Here is a 19016-nt window from a genome sequence, read left to right on the forward strand (position 1 = left end):
TTGGAGGGTGGTTGGTGTATTTGAGGAACAGCGAGGAGGCCAGTGTGGCTGGAGGGAGTGAGCCACGGGGAGAGAGGGAGGTGAGGGCAGAGGGAGTTGGCAGATGGGGCGGGGGAGGGCAGAGCCTGGCGGACCACAGTGAGGACTTTGGCATCTAGGTTCGTGAAGAAAAGCCCGGGAGGCTTGTGAGCAGAGGGGTTTCATGAGCTCGCATATGTTTTAAAATTTCTAGTATTACTTATACTAATAAATTATTACTATTCCCTTGTTAAGAGGGAGAGATGGAATTTGAACCCGGGACGGGAAGCCCGCGCGCTCACCCATCTCGCCAAGGCGCCCTGCCACTCCCCACCAGGGGGCGCCAGAGGCCGAGCGCCGGGTTTGGGGAGGGGGGGGCGCCTCGTCCCGCCCGCACCCCGGCCCCTCCCGTCCCTCCTCCCGGTTCTGGGCCCCACCCGGCTCAGACGGCTCCGGACGGGACTTCGAGCACAGGCCGCTCCGCGGGCGCCTCGGATCCCCGCGGGACCCCCCCCCACCTTCCCGCCCAGCTCGGTCGCCGGGTGCAGCCGCCTGCGCTCCCCACCGGTGAGTAGCCCCGGATCGCAGCTGTCCCCTCCCAGCCTGCGTCGCGGAGTCCCCGAGCCTGCCCTACTCGCCAGGGACCCTCAGTCCCCACCCCAGTGCGTGTGTAACGGTCTCCTGGGTTCCTGGGTTCCTCCCGACCCCTATCGGGCCCGCTCCTCCCAGCCCCTTCCAGGCCATAACAACGTCCCCTCACTCGCCTCCTTCCTTCCAATGTTTCCCACTGCCCCGTCCTCTGGCCGGAGGAGAGCCCCTCCTTGGGGATCCTCCTCATCCATCGGTGTCCTGTTTGGTCCCTCTCCTGCCCTCGCCCATCCCGGTCCAGCCACCCCAAGGCGGCCTTCCCAAGATGTCCCCTAGATCCCTCCGCAGGACACCCCCCCCAACATCCCAGATCCTGACTCCAGCCTCTCCTTTACCTCCCTGCCTCACCTTCCCAAATTCTTTTCCTTTTTTTTTTTTTTTTAGGAGCATTATGATTTTATAGATTTTAACATATTTGGGTTGCAGTTATTTTTAACATTCAAATTGTCCCAACTTTGGCCAGTGGCAGTCCTGCCAACCCAGGTCTGTGTCCCTGTAACATGCCCCGTCCATGTTTGAGCACCTCCCCACTCTCTGATGCAGGCTCGTCCTATCCCCGCCTCAGCCCAGGAATCAGCCATTTCTCCAAGAATCCTCAGTTTCTTTTTGTGGAAAATGGCATTTAGAGACACCAATCTGATGGAAAGTTGGTTCTGTGAAAAGATCAGTAAAATTGTAAGCATCTACTTTGACTGATCGAGAGGGAAAAAAAGAAAGGGAGCAAAGACCCAAATGAGTGATACCTGGAATGAAAGAGGGGACATCACTACAGATCCTACAGAGGATGAAAGGCCAGTGAGGGAATGCTGAGAACACGGTCTGGGTGCTGGTGGTGCTCGTTGCTGCCGGGTTGATACTTCTCCCTCCCTCACCCCTTAGACTGCAGTCTCTGTGGTCAGGTTGCCTGGAGTCCTGGCTTGAGCACTTTCTAGCACAATGATCTTGGCAAGTTATTGCTGTCTTCCTGAACCTCTGTCTCCTTGTCCGAAAAGTGGGGAGAATAATAGCCCTACCTTACAAAGTTGGTGTGGAGATTACATGAGTTAGAGCTGGGTCTGGCATGCAGTGGTCATAAATGTTATTCTTCTTGTGAATGCCTATGCCCCCCTGGGACAGGGGCAATCGTTCAGTCTCGTTTCTCACCCCTGATCCTTGAGCCCCTGTGTCCAGCGACCCTGTCCAGGCATGTCACAGCTCCAGGCCATGACACACACCATCTTCTCTCCCTAAATGCTCTTGTCATGCCCACTCTCTAGGAAGCAGCTCAAAAGCCAGCCCAGCCAGAGCCTTCCCGATCCGGCTGTTCGGTCCTCACGTCCTGCTCTGGTGCCTACACGTCCACTGCTCAGCAGTGCCCAGGCATCACTGACCGCTCGGTGCCCAGGGTCTTTCCTCACTGGAGGCTCTGGGTGTGCGGGAGCTGCTCTCTGGTCTCTTTTTGGATCCATAGCTCCTGACATGTGGAGAAAGTTCAGTCAAAGCGTGTGAAATCATGGGAAGTACGGAGGCGGAGGAAGGGAAAGAGGAAGGAATACCTTCCTCCCGGTTAGCCTCTGCATCCTTCCCTGCGTTCATCTCTCGGTCTCCCACCACCAGTCCTGCCTCAGCCATTCCCCTGCTGCTCTCGCTCTCTTCCTCCAGCTGGAATAATCACCTCCCTCCTTCAGCCACCAGCTCCTCTGTCCTGTCCTCTGCGGATGCTCTCAGAAGCCCCTCCCCCTCCCCCTTCGCCATCCTTCGCCGTCCATTCTGCCTCCCGGCTCCATGTTCCTTCTTCACCTCCTCCTCCAGGCCGCCCACCATCGACACCCTCTCCTCCCGCAGGTAGCTCTCCTCCCCCTGCTCGGGTGCATCTTCTTCAGGGAGCCGAGTGGGCCGGTGCACAGCCACCATGTTCAGCTGGCTGAAGCGGGGTGGGGCGCGGGGCCAGCAGCCCGAGGCCATCCGCACGGTGACCTCGGCCCTCAAGGAGCTGTACCGCGAGAAGCTGCTGCCCCTCGAGGAGCACTACCGCTTCGGGGCCTTCCATTCGCCCGCCCTGGAGGATGCTGACTTCGACGGCAAACCCATGGTGCTGGTGGCCGGACAGTACAGCACAGGCAAGACCAGTTTCATCCAGTACCTGCTGGAGCAGGAGGTGCCCGGCTCCCGCGTGGGGCCCGAGCCCACTACCGACTGCTTCGTGGCCGTCATGCATGGTGAGACCGAGGGCACGGTGCCTGGCAACGCCCTCGTCGTGGACCCGGACAAGCCCTTCCGAAAACTCAACCCCTTTGGGAACACCTTCCTCAACAGGTGTGCAGCCTGGAGCCAAAAATGCGCCGTCTCGTCCCATCTCTGCCTGTATTTCTCTCCTTTTCAGCCTCCATTCCCTTCTCTCCACTGGGTCCTCCCTCTTCCTGCCTTCTCCAGGGGAGCAGTTAAGCCAGGGGAGCCTGGGCTCACCTCCAGTCTGGCTGGGCGGCCTTGGGCAAATGACTTAACCTCTCTGTTCCTCTCTTATCCTCATTCAGAAAATGGGGACAGCCATAGTCGTTATTCTGTAGTGTTGGTGTGAGGACTAAATGAATTAATACTCACAAAGTCAGTGCGCAATAAACATCAGCTCTGGGCTTTTTTTTTTTTTTTTTTTTTTTTTTTGTCCTTTTAGGGTCGCAGGTGCAGCTTATGGAAGTTCCCAGGCTAGGAGTCTAATTGGAGCTGCCGCTGCCAGCCACAGCCACTTGGGATCTGAGCTGCGTCTGCAACCTACACGACAGCTCACAGCAACACCAGGTCCTTAACCCACTGAGAAAGGCCAGGGATCGAACCCATGACCTCATGGATACTAGTCGGGGGGTTCATTACCGCTGAGCCACAACGGGACTCCTGGGCTTTCTTACAGCTGTTTTGCTCTGTCCTGATTTTACTTTTCTCTGTCAAGACTCTGCCCTTCACCGCCTGGTTTTTCTCTGTAGTCTTGGTTTTTGGGTTTTTTTTGCCCAACCCGAGTGGCGGTAGTAACTTAGTTTCTCTTTTTATGTGTCCCCTCCTCCTGCCCTTCCCTACATTGACCTCTGACCTTCCCTCCCGCCCAGGTTCATGTGCGCCCAGCTCCCCAACCAGGTCCTGGAGAGCATCAGTATCATCGATACTCCAGGCATCCTGTCGGGGGCCAAACAGCGAGTGAGCCGAGGTGAGGGGCGGGGTCCCTGGCTGCGAGAGAGGAGGGGGCTGAGTGGGGGGACTGCTGGGTCCGAGGGAGGAGGGGCCCAGGGTCTCTGCTAGGCCTTGGGCCTGGCTCAACCGGCCAGGCCGAGCGAGCCGCCCGGGTGGCCAAAGGCAGCTGGTGCAGGGCCCACGTCGAGGGCGGGGGAGGCGTGCGGGTGAGCGCGAGTGTACGGGCTGCAGCTGCAGGTCTGGGCGGGTCTGGAGGCTGGAGAGGGGGAGAGCCCCAGGGCGAGTGGCAGGGCCAGGCAGCTGTGAGGAGACCCGGGAGACCGGCCAGGAGGCAGAGCCAGGGTGCTGGGCCCGCGTGAGCGCCTGGCTCCGCGTCTGGGCCACAGATGGGGCTGAGCAGGGCCTGGGAGGGAGGTCTGGGCGGGGGCCAAGGCCGGGCCTGGAATTTATAAACAGCCGAGCAGGGGGAGCGGCGAGGGGGGGTGGATGCCAGGGGGCCTCTGAGAGCCCGGCCCGCTCCGCATCGGGGCGCCCCCTCCCCAGCATTTCTGTGCCGCTCCCCGCCCGGTCCCAGTGGCCAGCAACTGGGGCAGAGGAGGCGGCCGTGTGGGGCAGAGGGGACTGGGCAGCGAGGCAAGGAGGCCTGGAGGCTGGCCTCGGGGCGGGGCGCGGAGGGTTCCAGCGTCCCCGGCTGGGTCCCTGGCGGCGGCCCAGGAGGAGGATGGCCGCCGAGCTGCCGGAGCCCAGGAGGGGGCGGCCGCCCGCGCGCTGCAGGGGGCAGTGGGCGGGGAGTTCCCGGGTACCCGCCTGGGGGGCCTCCAAGCCCGGGCGGGGGTGCCGGGTGGGGACCCAAGGAAGGGGAGAGTAGAGGCGGGAGTATCCTTCCCTGGCAGCGAGGGGGGAGGAAGAGAGTCTGTCCGCCTGTCTGTCTATGAGGATTCGTGTGTGTGTGTGTGTGTGTGTGTGTGTGTGTGTGTGTGTCTGGGAGCCTGTGCCTGTGTTTGTGGCTGCATCTCCGGGGGCTTTGTGGGATTGTGTGTGACTGTGACACTGTGTCTTCGTAGGCAGTTGTGAAACACGTGTGAGTGTACCGTGCAAGGGGATTTTTGTGTAACTGTGTGGATCATTTAGTGTGTTTGGCAAAGTGTGTCACTGCAGGTGTGATCTGAGGTGGTGTGTTTGTGTGTGTGTCAGGGCTGTGCCTGTGTGACTGTGTGGCCCCGTGGTTCTGTATAGGACTGGGAGATTTCGTTGGATTGTGTGTGACTGTAACTCTATATAGTTGTGCCCTTGTGTGTACAAGTGTGTGTGGGTACAGAAGCGTAACTTTAGTGTAACTGTGCATGTGAGCGGTCTCTGCAGGGTGGTGTGTGTGCCTGCTGCTGTCTGTTACTTTGTGTGGGTCTCACATCTTTGCGGATATCAGTTGTAGGTCCCAGGCTACCACAGATGAGTGAGAGTGTGTTTAGGAGGCTGCATCTTATAGTGTGTGGCTCTGCTTGTGCCCCGATGGTGTGCCGAGTGTGTAAGTGGTGTCTGTGGTGGGAGCGCTGGGGGAGTGTGTGGCCTCTGTGTGGAACAGCCATGAAGCACCTGTGTGTGACTGTAGCAGACTGGGCCCCTCTGGCGGGGTTCAGATCTGGGCTCTGCTACTTCTAAACTGTGGGGCCGCAGCCAAGCCACCTAGCCTCTCCGTGCCTCCATTTTCTCATCTGTAAAATGGGCAACGTGGTAGCTATCCGCCTCCTAGGTTGCCCTGAGGGTTACATTTAAATGTCAAAATGGGAGTTCCCATTGTGGCTCAGCGGGTTAAGAACCTGACTAGAATCTGTGAAGACAACGGTTTGATCCCTGGCCTCACTCCATGGGTTGAGGATCCGGCATTGCCATGAGCTGTGGTGTAGGCCACAGATTCAGCTCGGCTCTGGCATTGCTGTGGCTGTGGTGTAGACTGGCAGCTGCAGCTCCTCTTCGACCCCTAGCCTGGGAACCTCTATATGCTGCTGCTGGTGTGGCTGTACAAGGAAAAAAAAAAAAAAAAGAAACTATCAAAATGCATGAAGCACTTAGAGCCATGTGTGTACACAGTGGGTGCTTCTGCGGGGCTGTCATGGGGTGTGTCCGCCCTCCTCGGGGGCGAATCAACCTCCCTCTCCCCTTCCCTCCCAGTGAGACACACTTTCCGAATCCAGGCTGGTGTGTGTGTGTGTGTGTGTCTGCATAGATCTTGGGGAGGGAGGAGGGGCCCCAGCTGCCATCCCTCTGGTGATCCACCCTTTCCTCCCCCCAAAACAGTGTCACCCACCCCAACCTGTCCCACCCAGTCCCCAGTGGCTGCAGGAGCCTGCTTGCTCCTTGGCAGGACGGGCCACGTGGAAGCCCAGGCGGCAGCTGCTCTGCTGCCTCCTACCTTGTGTGTCAGGAGTAAATCCCTTAACTGCTCTGTTCCTCAGTTTCCCCTTTGGAAAATGGGGGTCGTAAGAGGGCCCTTCTCCTGGGGTCATTTTGAAGATTCCATGAGTTGAATTGGGGGGGTCATGGGGTGACTTAGAGTGGATCAGCTGTTTCTGCCTGTTCTGCCAGTTAACTCCTCATCCACCAGGTCGCCACTCTGTGCTGCCTCCTCCTAGAAGCCCTCCCTGACCCCCCAGGCTTGGTCAGGTGCCCCCACCACCACCTCCCTGCCGGGTTCCTGCAGCTCCCTGGGTTTTCGCATCCCAACCTGCCCACTCTGGACTGTGAACCCAGTAAGGACAGAACAGTGCTGCCTAAGCCACACTGTGTCCCCAGCACAGAGCAGGTGGCTCTGAGGATGACTTCCAGATGACTCTCCCACGGTGTCTTGCAGGCATCGTGGGTGATATTTGTTGAGTGTTTACCATGAACCTAGCACTATTTATTTTATTTTATTTTTATTTTATTTTACTGCTCTTTAGGGCCACACCTGTGGCATATGGAAGCCACAGCAACGCAGGATCCAAGCTGCATCTGCGACCTACCCCACAGCTCACAGCAATTCCAGATCCCCGACCCACTGAGTGAGGCCAGGGATCGAACCTGCACCTTCATGAATACTAGTCAGATTCATTTCTGCTGCTCCATAAAGGTTTTTTTTTTTTTTTTTCCAAAAAACAATTTATTGTGGCATAATTTACATGCCCAAAGCTCACTTGTTTTAAGAGTATAGTTCAGTGCCAGGCACTGTTTAAGCTCCTTTTTTTTGGCTGGGCTGGTGGCATGCGAAAGTGCCTGGAACAGAGATCAAACCCGTGCCACAGCAGCGACTGGAGCCACAGCAGGCCCAGCCCCCCAAAAGGAGTTAGGATAGCGCTCCACGAGGTCAACTCTGTTCTCTTTGGGATCCCCAGTGCCCACGACAGGGCCTGGCACACTGAAGACTCGCAGTAAATACTATAAATGCAGTAAATATTGTTCCCTTTTGGCTCAGCAGGTTAAGGATCTGTTGCAGCTGTGGCTCAGGTCACTGCTGTAGCATCAGTTCGATCCCAGGCCCAGGAACTTCCTCATGCTGTGGGCGTGGCCAAAAAATATTTAGCCTCTGCAATGGCCAGAGCATAACCAGGGCCCACGTGAAATCTTTAGCTGAAAAAAAAAGAAAAAAGAAAAAAAAAAACTTCAGCTGAAAAAAAAAAAAAAATTAAAGGAGTTCCCATCGTGGCTTGGCAGAAATGAATCTGATTAGCATCCATGAGGACACAGGTTTAATCCCTGGCTTCGCTCAGTGGGTTAAAGATCCCACGTTGCTGTAGCTGTGGTGTAGGCCATTGGCTACAGCTCCAATTTGACCCCTGGCCTGGGAACCTCCATATGCTGCAGGTGCTGCCGTAAAAAAAAAAAAAATCTTCAGCTGCTGCATGATGGGGCCATCTGACAGGTCCTGGGGTGATGGAGGCATGGTGGGGAGGTGTCCACAGAAACCCAAGAAATCTATTAGGAAGCACTTTAGTGTTTTAATAACCAAACCAGTGCACACGGCTAATATCTGCCTAATGAATGCATGGAAAGATGGGGGGGGTGATTGTCCCCAGCAACGGATGCCAGAGTGATGGGGGAAATTTGGGGGGCCTAGGGACCAGAACTGTGGGGTTCTCTTGGGGCCTCGGCTGTTTCCCATAGACCGAAATTGCGATGGTTAACAACCTGCACATCCCTGCGGTCCAACATGAATCCAAAGGACTCCGGGGCTGACCTGTGCTCCTGACGCCCCTGTGCCCCCCGCCCCCCGCCCCCAGGCTACGACTTCCCGGCCGTGCTGCGCTGGTTCGCCGAGCGCGTGGACCTCATCATCCTGCTCTTCGATGCCCACAAGCTGGAGATCTCGGACGAGTTCTCCGAGGCCATCGGCGCCCTGCGTGGCCACGAGGACAAGATCCGCGTGGTGCTCAACAAGGCTGACATGGTGGAGACGCAGCAGCTGATGCGCGTCTACGGGGCGCTCATGTGGGCGCTGGGCAAGGTGGTGGGCACGCCTGAGGTGCTGCGCGTCTACATCGGTTCCTTCTGGTCCCAACCACTCCTGGTGCCCGACAACCGGCGCCTCTTCGAGCTGGAGGAGCAAGACCTCTTCCGAGACATCCAGGGCCTGCCGCGCCACGCCGCGCTGCGCAAGCTCAATGATCTGGTGAAGAGAGCCCGGCTGGTGCGGGTGAGCCGAGATGCGGGGCGGGCTGAGCGGGGATGGGGACGGGGAGGCAGAGGTGGTTCTTGCCCTTCCTCTGAACCGTGGCTGCTGGTCCTTGACCTCAGCTCTGAGAAGTTAGTTCTCTAATCCAGGAAAGTTCTCCTGGGAGTTCCCACTGTGGCTCAGCAGATCCTGACATGGGTTCCATCCCTGGTCTCGCTCAGTGGGTTAAGGTCCCGGCACTGCCTGCAAGCTGGGGCGTAGGTTGCAGATTGGGCTCGGATCTTGCCTTGCTGTGGCTGTGGTGTAGGCTGGCCGTTGCAGCTCCCATTTGACCCCTAGCCACTTCCATATGCCACAGGTGTGGCCGTAAAAAGGAAACAAAGACAGTTCTGCTGTGCTTGACCCTGTTGTGCTGGGTGGTGCTGAGGACATGGCAGTGATGAAGGCAATCCAGAGGAGAAGCCGGCTCCATCCCCAGACACTGGCCCTCCAGCATGGTCAGGGCTGAGCCTGTGGAGCCCAGGGGAAATCCGAAAGGGCTTCCTGGAGGAGAGGGCATCTGAGCTGCAAACTGGAGGATAAGGAGGATGAGGAGGGGAAGGGATTCTAAAAAGAGGGTCCAGCATGTGCAGGGACTGGAGATGAGAAACCTGGCCAGTTCGAGGAAGAGGAAAAATGTGCGTGTTGAAGCCAGTGTAGACTGTGGGAGGAACTGAATCTGAACCTGGGGAGGAGGTAGAGAGTCAGATCACCCAGGGCTGTGGCCTGGAACTTGTGCTTTGTCCTGAGGGCACTGGGGAGCCATGAAGGATTCAGAGCAGGAGAGGGGTGGGATCAAGGGCACAGGGAACAGGAGGAGCCTGGATCAGGACCCGGCCTCGGGGAAGGGGAGGAGAGCACTGGTTTAAGAGGCATTTGGGAGGCCCAGAGGAACATTCGCAGGGGCGGCTGCCCGCCAGGGTGGAGGTGGGGCAGGAAGCTGGGCAGGCGGGACGCTGGGAAGGTCGTGGGGGGTGGAGGAGCTTGAGGTGTTGGTTTAAGGAGCAGCAGAGAGGGGGTGAGTCAGAGCCCCCACCCCCACCCCAGGAATCCTCCGTGGGAGGGAGGGGTGGGAGGGAGGGGCCCAGCGTGGTCTGTTCCTGAAGCCTCCAGAATCCACCTTTCTCTCCTCCTCTGCCCAGGATTGTCTGAGACTCTCTCTCTCTATGTATATCTCCTCATTTCTACCTCTTTCTCAGTTTCCCTCTCTCTCTTTCCCTTTTTTCTTTTTCTTTTTTTGTCTTTTTAGGGCCGCACCCATGGCATATGGAGGTTCCCAGGCTAGGGGCCCAATGGGAGCTGTAGCCTTTGGCCTACACCACAGTCACAGCAACGTGGGATCAGAGCCGTGTCTGCGACCCACACCACAGCTCATGGCAACGCTGGATCCTTAACCCATTGAGCCAGGCCAGGGATCGAACCTGTGTCCTCATGGATGCTAGTCATCTTCGTTTCCCGCTGCGCCACGACGGAACTCCTGTTTTTCTGTTATTTCGTTTTGCCGTCTCCCTTCCCTCATTCATTCTCTTTTCCCTCTCCTGTCTCTCTCCATCCCTCCCTCTCAGCCCTCCTTCCCCTCTCCCCTCCCGCCCCGCAGTCTCCCCCTGGTTCACCCTTTTCCCCCGTGGACTCCAGCCCCCCAGCCCCCTCTAGGAAGCAGACAGCAGCGGGAACTCTCCAGCTCAGGGTCCGTGGGACCGAGGGGTGGGGTGGGGCCGGACACCTGGTGCCCCCACCAAGCAGGAGGCGGCTCCGGAAACCCAGACAAACCCCGGAGTCCGGGACCCGAGCCCCGGCCCAGCCCGCCCACCCACCTTATCTCTTCCTGGCACCTTCCCCTGCTTCCTCTCTGGAAAAGCCATTAGCGCCCTCCGCCTCCCTTCTTCTGGGTCCCCGAGGAGCCACCCTTCGGCCCCGCTCCCTGCCCCCATTGGCCCGCTCTCGCAGGCCCCACCCACCGGCCTGGCCACACCCCTGCTCTGATTGGCCCCTCAGATCTGCAGACGGCTCCTTTCCCTTCGGCCTGCTGATCCGTCTCTGGCTCCCCAGGGCCGCTCAGGACGCAGGGTCCACTGTGAGCAAGGCTCGCTGCCTTTTCCCTGCCCCGTGTCACCCGCACATATCCCCTTCTGACACGCTTGATGCAGCCACCAACCGACTGCCTACACCGTTTCCCTCCCCAGCCGCGCAAAGCCTGGGTTACCCCTGGTAACTACCCTGCGTCTCCCCCACCACACCGCCCCCGTGCCTCAGTTTCCCCGTATGTAACCACATAGGGTGTGGATGGGTCCTCGGGCTCTGCTCTTTGAAGTGACAGCTGCTGCTAGAAGGGGAGATTTCACTGAGCTGTGATGCCTGAGGCCAAGCTCCTGGGAGGTTCTGCTTCTAAAGAGGCCTGAACCTTCATACCGCGCTCTCTGAAGCGGCTCCATACCATTCATTCAACAGTTATTGAGTGCCTCCAGTGTGCTCCTGCACTGTTCTAGGCCACGGTATACAGTAGGGAACAAGCCAGATGAAGTTTCTTGTAGAAGTGTTTTTTAATGGGGAAGAGAAATATTAAACAAATTAACCTCTAACATTTTATTGCGTGTGATAAGGATTATGAAGAAAAATGAAGCAGAGGAGACACTGGCGAGGGACTATTTTAGAGATTAGGGACATCAGGGAGGGTGTCTTGGAGGAGGTGATGTTTGAGCAGAGACCTGAAGGAGGGGAAGGAGCAGAGCCGAGTGGAGATCTGGAGGAGACCAGACCAGGCAGAGAGAACAGCAAGTGCCAAGGTCCTGAGGCCAGGACATGCTTGGACAAGGAGCCCAGGGATGCTGGAGGAGGCAGGGTGGTGGAGATAGGAGGAGATGAGGATTCAGAGCCTGCCAGGTGCCACCAAACACTTAGCATTCTAAACCTATGACTCATTAAAAGCACTTTTTAAGAAGTGTTTTTAATCGAACATTTAAGACCATCTCAAGGGGAAGCATTCATGCTGTCAGCTGTGCTCTCTCCTTCCCGTGTCAGGTCCTCTTCCCTACAGGGAACCCTCATGAATAGTTTCTTGTGTCCTTTTCCAGATACATTCAATTTTTATTTAAGCATATCCATTAATTACTGAGCTTTCCATGGAAAAAAAAAATAGGACGTGCTCATTTTTCTTCTCTCCTTGTTTGCTTTTTGATAACTTTGGAGATTGTGGCTCAAAGCTTCTCAGGTTCATCGGCTTATTCCACAAATATTTCTTGAGTATTTTCTCTGCACACTGTGAACAGAGGGAACAGACAAGGTTCCAGCCCTCCTGGAGCTCACACTCTGAGGGAAGGAAACGGAAGAGTAAAGTAACAGATAAATAAAATAATGATGAGCCGTGATAAGTGCTGCGAATGGAACAACAAAGATAGAAAGGAATTGGATGGCAGTGCTTGGGGCAATTGCTGCCCCTGGCATGGCCTCTGTGAGGAAGTGCCATCAAAAGTAAGTGAGGGAGCCAGTATTTGGGAGACCGGGCAGAGTTCCAGGCAGAGAGTAGCATATGCAAAGGCCCTGAGGTTGAAAGAGATTGGCATGAGGATTAAAAAAAAGGAAGGCAGGTGATGAAGTTGGAACAGATGGGGGAGATAATGTTGGATGAAGCGGCAGAAGCTTCATGTAGACAAGTGCTTCTCAAACTGGTCTCAGGACCTCCTTACGCTCTTAAAAATTCTGAAGATCTCAGATAATTTGTGTGCACCTGGATTAAATCTTTTTATGTTAACCATATGAGAAGTTAGAACTGGGAATATATTGAATATTTATTTACCACAGTAGTAATTAACCAACAGTCATTATATAATTAACAATTTACTATAAATGTTATCAATTAGATATTGATGTCAACATATACTCATTAACAGATATTGATAATAATTAATATACAATCACTTAAAACAGCAATTTTAAAAACCCTATTACATGTTAACCTAAGGAACAGATGTTTTACGAAAATTTTCCAACCACCCCCCCCAAAAAACCTTAAGGAGGACAGTGCCCTGTTTCACATGTTTGCAAAGCTCTTTAATGTCTGGCTTCAGAGGCAATGTCTGGATTTGCACATCTGTTCTTGCATTCAGTCAGCTGCAATTCCATGTATTAATTTAGCCTTTAAAAACTCCACCATCCACTCGGGAGGGAAGGAGAGTGAAAAAGACACAGGGCACCTTAGTATTCTCAGGAAAACAGTTTTCACTGTGAGGTCCCTGAAAGGGTCACGGGACCTCTGCGGTAGCAACTATCAGCTGCGGTAGGAATTTTGAACTTGGATAAGAAGACTTAAGAGCAGTGTCTCGAGGTCTGGCACTTGCTCCTTAAAAATACAAAACAAACAAAACCTACCCCAAAACAAACAAAAAACCCTCCAGAAGTTCCCTTGTGGCACAACAGGTTAAGGATCTGGCAGTTCTCACTTCAGCAGCTTGGGTCTCTGCTGTGGCCTGGGTTCGATCCTTGGCCCAGGAACTTATGTATGTTGTGGGCACAGCCAAAAAAATAAGAAAGAAAGAAAGAAAGAAAGAAAGAAAGAAAGAAAGAAAGAAAGAAAGAAAGAAAGAAAGAAAGAAAGAAAGAAAGAAAGAAAGAGAGAAAGAAAGAGAGAAAGAAAGAGAGAAAGAAAGAGAGAAAGGAAGGAAGGAAGGAAGAAAGAAAAAAAAAAAAAAACACCCCAGCGGCTGTTGCACAGCCAGGGACTGGAGGGGCAAGAGGGGAAGCCAGGAGTCTAGTGAGGTGACTGGTGTGTCGTCCTCGCCCCCCAGGCAGGAGATGGTGACCGCTGGCATGGGCGGTGGTGGAACGTAAGGTGGTGAGAAATGGAAGCAGAGGAGAGTCGGAGGAGTTAGAAGGGGCTGATGAGTTGGATGTGGCTGGGGGGGGAGTGAGAACCAGATCAGGAAGGGTTTCCACATTTCTGGGCTCCACGGGATAGGGAGAGGGACGGTTTGAGAGTGACACATGCTCTGAGGGCTGAGCCCACATTCCAAGGGCTATCCAGGAATGTAGACGAAGCTTGAGTCGGCTGAGTCTTGAGCTTCAGGGAGAGGCCAGGGCTGGTATGTACACTTGGCAGTGGACGGAGGTGTGGAGGGGGGTTAAAGCCCCGGGAGGGGCTGAGATTACCTAGAAAATGGGAGGAGCCCTCTACCCTTGGCTGCAGCAGCTCCCCTGGCTTTGTCAGAGATGCGCGTGCTCAGGCCCCTGGACCAAGTGAATCAGAAACTCTGGGCAACCGGTATTTGGAGGAGCCCCACCCCAACCCCAGGTGACCGTGAGGCAAGCTCAGAACTCTCCCCCCCTCCCCCGCAGGTTCACGCGTATATCATCAGCTACCTGAAGAAGGAGATGCCCTCCGTGTTTGGGAAGGAGAACAAGAAGAAGCAGCTGATCCTCAAGCTGCCTGTTATCTTTGCCAAGATTCAGCTGGAGCATCACATCTCTCCCGGTGACTTCCCGGACTGCCAGAAGATGCAGGTGGGAGGCTGCCCCAGAGGGAGGCAGAAGGGGTTGGCTTCTCTAGGCTCCAGGCTCTGGGATGTGGCCTCGAAAACCAGGTGGTAGGTCCCAAAAAGCACTTCCTGCAAATGGTTCCGCAGGAGTGTAGCTTTGTGAGTCAGGATGAGGGAGTGAAGAGCAAACCCAAAGTAACTGTGGCTTAATTAGAAGTTTGTCTCCTTCATAAAAGTCTTGAAGGATGAGCAGGTTTGCTGCTCTACAGAGCCAGGGACCCAGTACCCTTCTGTCTTAATTCTCCTACATGCCCGGCCTCAAGTCTCCAGAACCCCTCATGGAACTAGATGGCTGTGGAAACTCCAGCCATTGTGTCTGCATTCCAGTCAGCAAGAACCAGGGAAGGAGGGAGGAAGCTAATGGTAGTCTCCCTAAGAAGACTTTCTAGAGTAGTGCTGTTCAGTAGTCTTTGTTTTTTTGTTTTTGCTTTTTAGGGTCACATCCAAGGCATATGGAGGTTCCCAGGCCACAGCAACACCAGATCTGAGCCTGAGACCTACACCACAGCTCATGGCAATGCCAGATCCTGAACCCACTGAGCAAGGCCAGGGATCGAACCCAAGTCCTCATGGATCCTAGTTGGATTCATTGCCACTGCCCCACAGCAGGAACTCCCAGGAGTTCTTTCTGTGATGGTGGAAATGTTCTCTGCTGAGCTGTCCAATGTGATAGCCACCAACCACACTAAAATTGAAATTTTAGGCATTCCCACTGTGGTGCAATGGGATTGGTAGTATCTCTGCAGCACCAGGACACAGGTTCAATCCCCAACACAGATGCCGCAGCTTCAGCACAGGCCCCAACTGGGGCTGCCCCGGGGATTGCCCCCCTCCTAAAAAACCCGAAATTTTATTTTTATTTATTTGTTTATTTTTTTTAATTTGGCAGCTCCTGCATCATACAGAAGTTCCTGGGCCAGGGATTGAAATCATGATAGAGCAGTGACCTGAGCCACAGCGGTGACAACACCGTATCCTTAACCTGCCAGGCCACCGGGAACTCCTGAAATTTTGTTTTAATCTTTAAGTGCATGTCCACATGTGGCTCCTGTATTGAACTGGGCAATTCTAGAGTTGCCTGTGCAACTTGTGCTGACAGCCAATTGGCTGTAACTTAGTCATGTGACCAAAGCTGCCGCAAGGGAAGCTGGGAGTTGTAGTCTCTAGGCAGCCAGGTGCCCAGGTAACATTCAGGGACTCTAGTACTGTGGAGCAAGGGAAGATGAATTCGGGGGGTTGGGGGGCACTGGAAGCTCCTCTCATGTACAGGCTTAGGACTAAATAGTGTTCAGGAAAGCACTGGGTCTGTGGGTGACAGCCTGGGGTAAACGAAGAGCTGCTGGAGGTGGGCAGGGCAGCAGTGACCAAATGGACGTGGGGACAGAGGTCCAGGCTCAGGCATGGAGGTGAGGACTAGCCCCCTGGCCCAGGCTGAGTCTGTTTGGAGGCTATTAGGCTGACACCCAAAGCCTGTGACCTCTGCACCCACGATGTTTCTAGTCCAAGACAGAGGAATTACAGTGAATTTCCCCTTGGCCACTGACTAGCTCCGTGGACCTAGGCAAGTCAACCTTTTCCGATCCTCGGTTTCTTCAGCTGGAAAATGGGCATCCTGTGAGAATCTCCCTAGATGCTGGATCAGCGAGTGTTGGCCACTTCCTTAGAACAGTGTCTGGCTCAGAGTTTGATTTCTCAAGCTCAGCACTCCCACCCTTTGGGGCCAGATGATCCTTCACTGTAGGGGGCTGTCCTGTGCACTGGAGGATGTTTCACAGCACCCTTGGCCTCAACGCACTAGATGCCAGTAGCACTGCCAAGTCACGACAATCAAAACGTCTCCAGATATTGCCCACTGTCCCCTGGGGGACACCATCACCCCTGGTTGAGAACTGCTGGGCTAGAAAAATAGCAGCTGTGAATATGACTCCGCATTAAGCACTTGATCCAGATGGATTCATTTAGCCCTTCCTGCCTCCCAAGGAAGAGAGTGTTAGTTATCAACCTGTTTTACAAATCTGGAAACTGACAGGGAAACCAGAGAGGTGAAGTCACTTGCCTGAGGACACACAGCTCCTGAGTGGCAGAGCTGGAGTGGAAGCTGGGCAGCCTAGCTTTGGAGTCCTCCCCACTCTTGTCTATCACACTCCCGCCTCTTTATGATCATGATTAGGGGGCCTCAGCTCTGGAAATTAAGGCGGTGCTGCCATACAGACCATCTTTGCTGCCACGCTGCCCAGTGCGACTGACTTAACAGCTGCATGTGTGAGAAGCAGCGTGACCACAAACCCAGCCCCGCAGCGACTCTAGCACCAGATGACTTCTTGCGGGGGGGGGGGGGTAAGGCGCAGTTCCAGAATCCGCTAATGATCTGTCCATCCCAAAGCTAACCTCCAAATATGGAGCAAGCTGCTTAGCCCTTGCATGCGGCGGGGTACCAGAGCTGGCAGAGCGGCAGGAATTGCATTTTCTTAACTTACACAAAGCTGGGGGTGCCGGCTGGGCAGCTGGGGTGCTGAAGAGGGTGGGCAGGGCTGCAGGCCAATGGGTGTGCTCTGGCAAAGTCATGGCTGATGTCAAAATGTTGAAATCCTCTCAAACAGCTGGTGGACGCCTGCTACTCTGAGTCACCGGAGGCCCCTGACCGCCACGCTGTGCAGTGTTCTGGGGGACAGCCCAGGCACCGGCGGGAGGGGGCGCCTGTGGGACCCTTTGCCAAGTCTCTTCTGAGCAGTGGGGACCCAAGCGGACAGGGTGTTCAAATGCCTCTGCACCTCTTTTCTTTCTCTCTTTCTTTTCCCTCCCTCCCTCCCTTCCTTCCTCCCCCCTCTCTCTTTCTCCCTCTTTCGTTGCCTCGTTGCATATGGAATTCCCAGGCCAGGGATGGGATCTGAGCCAAAATTTCAACCTAACCCTCAGATGCAGCAATGCCGGATCCTTAACCCACTGTGCCAGGGCAGGGGATTGAACCTGCTTCCCAGGGGCTCCCAAGATGCCGCCCATCCCACTGCGCCAAGGCAGGAGCACCTGCACCTCTTGATCAAGAGCTGCCCGGGGTCCTGGAGCCAGTGCGGGGCTGGGGGGCCAAGGGACGGTGCCCCCTGACCTCTCCGTGTCTCCCTGCCCCCAGGAGCTGCTGATGGCTCACGACTTCACCAAGTTCCACTCGCTAAAGCCGAAACTGCTGGAGGCGCTGGATGAGATGCTGACACACGACATCGCCAAGCTCATGCCCCTGCTCCGGCAGGAGGAGCTGGAGAGCACGGAGGTGGGCGTGCAGGGGGGTGCCTTCGAGGGCACCCACATGGGCCCCTTCGTGGAGCGGGGGCCCGATGAGGCCCTGGAGGACGGCGAGGAGGGCTCGGATGACGAGGCCGAGTGGGTGGTGACCAAGGACAAGTCCAAATACGACGAGATCTTTTATAACCTGGCGCCGGCTGATGGCAAGCTGAGTGGCACCAAGGCCAAGACCTGGATGGTGGGCACCAAGCTGCCCAACTCTGTGCTGGGCCGCATCTGGAAGCTGAGCGACGTCGACCGAGACGGCATGCTGGACGACGAGGAGTTCGCGCTGGCCAGCCACCTCATCGAGGCCAAGCTCGAGGGCCACGGGCTGCCCACCAACCTGCCCCGCCGCCTGGTGCCGCCCTCCAAGCGGCGCCACAAGGGCTCGGCCGAGTGAGCCGGCCGCCTGCCTGCCAGCCCTCCCTCCCACTCGCCCTGCTGTGGCTCCCCACCCTGGCGCACGCGCACCCCGCCTGCCCACTCCCCCAGCTGTAAGGAGGGGCGTCCCTCTGCCCTCCGCCGCCAGACAGGGGGCACCATGGGAGGGGCTAGGTTTCTCTGCCCACCCTTCACACCTCTGTGCTCACATACACCTGGCACACTCGGACACGAACACACACGCACACACACACGCAGGCATCCGTCCATGCATCATTCATTCAAATATTTATTGAGCATCTACTCTGTTCATATGTTCAGGGCTCCTTCCTACACTGGGGATTACAGCAGAGAGCCCTCGTGGAGCCCGCTTTCTCAGGAGAGAGCGCCTGCAGAGTCACTCAAAGACACACACACACACCAGCCCTAACCAGTCTGATCCCTGATTCTGATCCCCTCTCCCCACAAGTGAGCGGCCACTTGGTTGAAATGACTAAGAGACAGGCCTCCCCCCACCTCCCACCCCTGGCTCCTTCTTGCCCTGCCAGGCAAGGACCCTCCACTCCATCCTGGCCTCGGGACCACTGGGGGCTCAGAGGGGAGACGCAACCTCCTACTTCCTCAGCTGCACCCCTCTTAGCCCCTTGCCCCAGTTCAGGTCGCACCCCTTTCTTTAATAAGGGGAAAGCCCGGTCCTCCCACCCTTCCTGCTCCTCCCTGCCCCCCCCCCCCCCGACTTCTGTCTCTGCTCACCTGCCCTGGATTGAAAGCCCAGCCTGCTCCCCCGACCCCTCAGGCTCCCCACAGCTGGTGGTCCGAATTTTAGACTGCGAATTTTAGACAGCCTCCCGAGCCACCATCAGGCCATATTTAAGTGGAGTCCCTGCCAGAAACTAAGGCCCCAGGACGTTATTTTTAGACTCCTTTTCAGGGACGTCGTGGGGGGAGGGGCTCTTGGTGCTACAGCCCCCCCTCCCCTACAGGGCACCCTCACCCCCCTACACACGCATTTTCCTGCCTTCACCACATATTAGTGCTTGACCTTGGTGGGGGACCCCACGGAAAAGATGGAGAAGAGCAACATAGATGGGGCCCATGCCCCTCCAGGGTGCTGGCTGGGATTCCCGCTCCCATCACCCCTCACCTCATGCCTGGGAAGGGCCTGTGAGCATAATAGGAACGGTTCCCACAGTGCAAATAAAGCCAAGGCTTCTTTCCCTGAGGGAGTCGGGCTGTCTTGGGATGGGCTGGGGGGCGGGATCGCTCTCCCTGCAACCCCCTGGGAAGGAGAGCCCAGGGCAGGACCTCAGGGGGGCTCC

General features: G+C 56.0%; 1 protein-coding gene across 6 annotated transcripts; it reads left to right on the top strand.

Moving 5' to 3' along the window:
• Positions 1-462: 462 nt before the first annotated feature.
• Positions 463-18919, top strand: EHD2 (EH domain containing 2). Of its 6 annotated transcripts, none has more exons than XR_014806518.1 (6): positions 463-585; positions 2491-2961; positions 3744-3841; positions 8079-8491; positions 13838-15008; positions 16990-18919. XR_014806518.1 is itself a non-coding variant. In XM_013998550.3 (6 exons), exons 2-6 carry the CDS (start codon positions 2558-2560, stop codon positions 17714-17716), a joined length of 1632 nt encoding a protein of 543 aa, XP_013854004.1. In that variant the 5' UTR covers positions 463-585; positions 2458-2557; the 3' UTR covers positions 17717-18919. The 6 variants fall into 6 exon arrangements, 3 of the variants coding, with proteins under 3 accessions (XP_013854004.1, XP_003356007.1, XP_084817732.1); XM_013998550.3 differs by having other exon boundaries at positions 2458-2961; positions 13838-14002; positions 17165-18919; XM_003355959.5 differs by having other exon boundaries at positions 13838-14002; positions 17165-18919.
• The last annotated feature ends 97 nt before the right edge of the window (positions 18920-19016 follow it).

This window comes from Sus scrofa, chromosome 6 (assembly GCF_054392235.1).
Source record: "Sus scrofa isolate SSC_HxYL_T2T_F1_AM1 chromosome 6, Sscrofa_HxYL_maternal_Yorkshire_Landrace_v2.0, whole genome shotgun sequence".
In the NCBI taxonomy this organism is placed as follows: Eukaryota; Metazoa; Chordata; class Mammalia; order Artiodactyla; family Suidae; genus Sus; species Sus scrofa.

Bases quoted from the DNA above. Each gene is read 5' to 3' on its own strand.
- EHD2 (XM_013998550.3), top strand. From the start codon at position 2,558: ATGTTCAGCTGGCTGAAGCGGGGTGGGGCGCGGGGCCAGCAGCCCGAG. The intron at 2,962-3,743 runs GTGTGCAGCCTG...CCTCCCGCCCAG, and splicing joins GGGAACACCTTCCTCAACAG to GTTCATGTGCGCCCAGCTCC. The intron at 8,492-13,837 runs GTGAGCCGAGAT...CCTCCCCCGCAG, and splicing joins AGAGAGCCCGGCTGGTGCGG to GTTCACGCGTATATCATCAG.